This window comes from Ceratotherium simum, chromosome 1 (assembly GCF_057802395.1).
Source record: "Ceratotherium simum simum isolate JZ-2026a chromosome 1, ASM5780239v1, whole genome shotgun sequence".
NCBI lineage: Eukaryota > Metazoa > Chordata > Mammalia > Perissodactyla > Rhinocerotidae > Ceratotherium > Ceratotherium simum.
Window position 1 is genome coordinate 52,582,202 of NC_141900.1, and position 2,835 is coordinate 52,585,036.

Consider the following 2,835-nt stretch of genomic DNA (forward strand, 5'->3'; position numbering starts at 1 on the left):
CTGCCTACTCAAAATATAAGTAAGACAGGTGAGTAACAAATTTAAGTTTTTGCTGGTTGGGGACCTGATAAAAGATGGAGAGATGCTGCTAAGCCCACTGGACACCTAACTGGAATAATAATAAAGCTGTCTTTCTAAATAACATGCCTGTGCCTGTCAGTAGCTCCTTTGAGATTTTCCCTGCTTTGTTTATATTAGTGCCCCTCCCTCCTGGGTGCCTCCAGAGTTAAACAAGCAGGTATTTACCTCCAACTTAATCCTAAGCTTTAAAAATATAGACCAAACTCTAAGGTTCTTAAAATTTTCAATCATATTTATTTATTGCAGAAAAATAATATACAAAGATATTTACAAAACAATCATAAAAATATGAATGCATTTAGACACCGGATCTATTTGCATTTTACCGTGGGTCATCAATAAATAAATAGAATGTTGTTTTTTGTATTTTAAGTTTTTTTTTTTTCCCTCAGAGGAAGAATGAAAAAAGGAATTTACTGACTGATTTTGCAAGTCAGTTTCATCTCACTATTTTTATTTCTAAAGGTGTTCTTAAAATTCCTCTGATTGTTACCATTTTAAAATGGAGAAAGTCCATAACGATGCCTTTCCTTTCAGTGGCTGATTGGCACGACCTCTTGAGAATGCATGCATGAAAAAATAAAAATAAAAACATTCTTCGTCAAAAAAAAAAAAAAAAGGAACACAAACAACTGTTCAGACTTCTATCAGAATGTCGAGTGTGAGGATGGTGCCGCTGCCCGTCTGGGAATCACTGTCCACGGGCCTCTCTCGCTTTCTCTTTTAAAAGTGCGCCCCACGCCCTGTTTCTTTGAATTTGGGTCTGCTCTTCTAATTTCCAAGAAAATCTTTCGCATATATATTTATTTTTAGTTATCCAGCTCCAGAGTCTCTAGACTGTCCATTTTCTCCTTCTCTGGCAACAATGACATCTGTAAAAACCCAGAGGGGGGAAAGTTGGTTATTGTTTAGGTCTCGGTGGCTGTTTTCTAAGACTAGTGAGCACTGTTCTTATCACCACCACTGAGAAATTACGCTGAACAACCTGGAAGGATTTCAGCTCAAGGGCAAGAGGAAGTGGGTGGGCGGAAAGGAGGAGGAGGTGGAATTTGGAAACATTTGTTTCAAGGAGAACGAAAACTTAAAGCCAAAAGAAAGGGAGGCGCTGGCAAGATTGACCTTACCCAGGACCCTTGAATCTTTTTCAGTCTTCCCTGCTGTCTGTCACGCACACTCACGCACACGCACACCCCTCACAAGGGCGCATCCCTCTCTCCCTAGCCGGGACCGAACCGCCTTCCAGGGACGCTCGGGGGATGAGGTGGCGGTGCCAGGTTGGGTGGGGACGCTGAGAGGGGAAAGGGGGAGGAAGGCGAGGTGGACAGGGAGCCGCGGCCTGGCCGTCAGTCCGTCTGCCACCTGAGCGGCGAAGGGGCACAGAGGCGCGGGTCCTTACCTAGGTCTCCGGCCCTGCCGAGGGGGTGGGGAGCTCCGCCTGCTAGTGGGACGCGGACATGGACCAGGCCCCCTCCATCCTCCAGACCGAGAAGGCGTAGCTGAGCCGTTCGTGGGCCACATAGCTGCAGCTTGCCATCTTGGAGTCCAGCTCGTCGCTCTGGAGGACCTGGTAGAGGAAGTCGATGTACCTGGCCGCCAGTTTGAGGGTCTGGATCTTGCTCAGCTTGTCCGAGGGCAGCGTGGGGATGATCTTCCGCAACGCGGCGAACGCCTCGTTCAGCGACTGCGTGCGCTGGCGCTCCCGCACGTTGGCCATGACCCGCTGCGTCTGCAGCTCCTCGTAGGACTGCGGACTCCCGCCGCCGCTGCTGCTGCCGCCGCCGCCGCCGCCCGCGCCGCCGCCGCAGCCCGCAGACTTCTTGCCGCGCTTGCCCTGGGCCGGGCTGCCAGGCTCGTCGCCGCCTCCGACGCCCCCGCCCGCAGCCCCGCCGGGCCCCGCGCCGCCGCCCGCGCTGCGCCGGCTGCTGCGCCTCTTGCGCCCCCCGCGCTTGCCGCTCGGCGGCTGCTGCCGGTCCGGCTCCTCCTCGCTGTTGCTCAGGCTGTCGTCGGCCGGCGAGACTGGCGAGCTGGACACGTCCTGCATCATCTCTCGGGCGGCAACGCGCGGCCTCGCGGGCCCGGGGCAGAGGGGCGGCCCGGGGAAGAGGAGGAGAGCGGGGCGCCTCAGCCCGCCAGCTTCCCCCGCGCGCGGCGCCGGCCCGGGCGGTGCGGCCCGCCGAGGAGGGAGCGGGAGGAGGGACCGGGAGGATCTCCGCGGGGAGGGCGCGCGGGGGAGGCGGGGAGGGAGGCGGGAGGGGGAGGGGACGGTGTGGATGGCCCCGAGGTCCAAAAAGAAGGCGCCCAACGGCCGCACGCACACCCCGCTTGGCCTCCTGGAAACGATGCCTGTGCCGGCGAGCCCGCGAGGTGTCTGGGAGTTGGGCGAAAGCTGCAGACTTGGAGGCTCTTATACCTCCGAGCAGGCGTAAAGTTTGGGGGCAGCAGTGTCATTGGCCTGACGTGGGGAGGAGGGACTTTTCGGAGTTTTATAGGAAAGTTTCCGCTTTCCAGCCCCCCATCCCCGTCCCCACCCCCCTTCCTCGGGGTCTAACAATTCGTCCTCCCAAACCATTCAAAAACGACCTGGCCCAGGCGGCCGGCCCCTCTGCCCGCCTCCTTGCTGCCCTCCCCCTTCCCTCCCGCCTCCCTCCGCCAGCGGGCGCGGGGCAATTTCCTTCCGCGCCGGAGCGCGCGGGCCGCGCCCCCGCACCCGAGCGCAGCCCGGGGAAGCGGCCGGAGAGAACAGTCCCGGCCGCG

At 57.2% G+C, this 2,835-nt stretch overlaps 1 protein-coding gene across 1 annotated transcript; it reads right to left on the reverse strand.

Annotated features, from left to right (window-relative positions):
- Nucleotides 1-292: 292 nt before the first annotated feature.
- TWIST1 (twist family bHLH transcription factor 1) lies at nt 293-2,283 on the reverse strand. Its single transcript, XM_087428463.1, has 2 exons — nt 1,478-2,283; nt 293-953 (listed from the first exon to the last, which is right to left on the reverse strand). Exon 1 carries the CDS (start codon nt 2,123-2,125, stop codon nt 1,520-1,522), a length of 606 nt encoding a protein of 201 aa, XP_087284589.1. The 5' UTR covers nt 2,126-2,283; the 3' UTR covers nt 293-953; nt 1,478-1,519.
- Between the last annotated feature and the right edge of the window lie 552 nt (nt 2,284-2,835).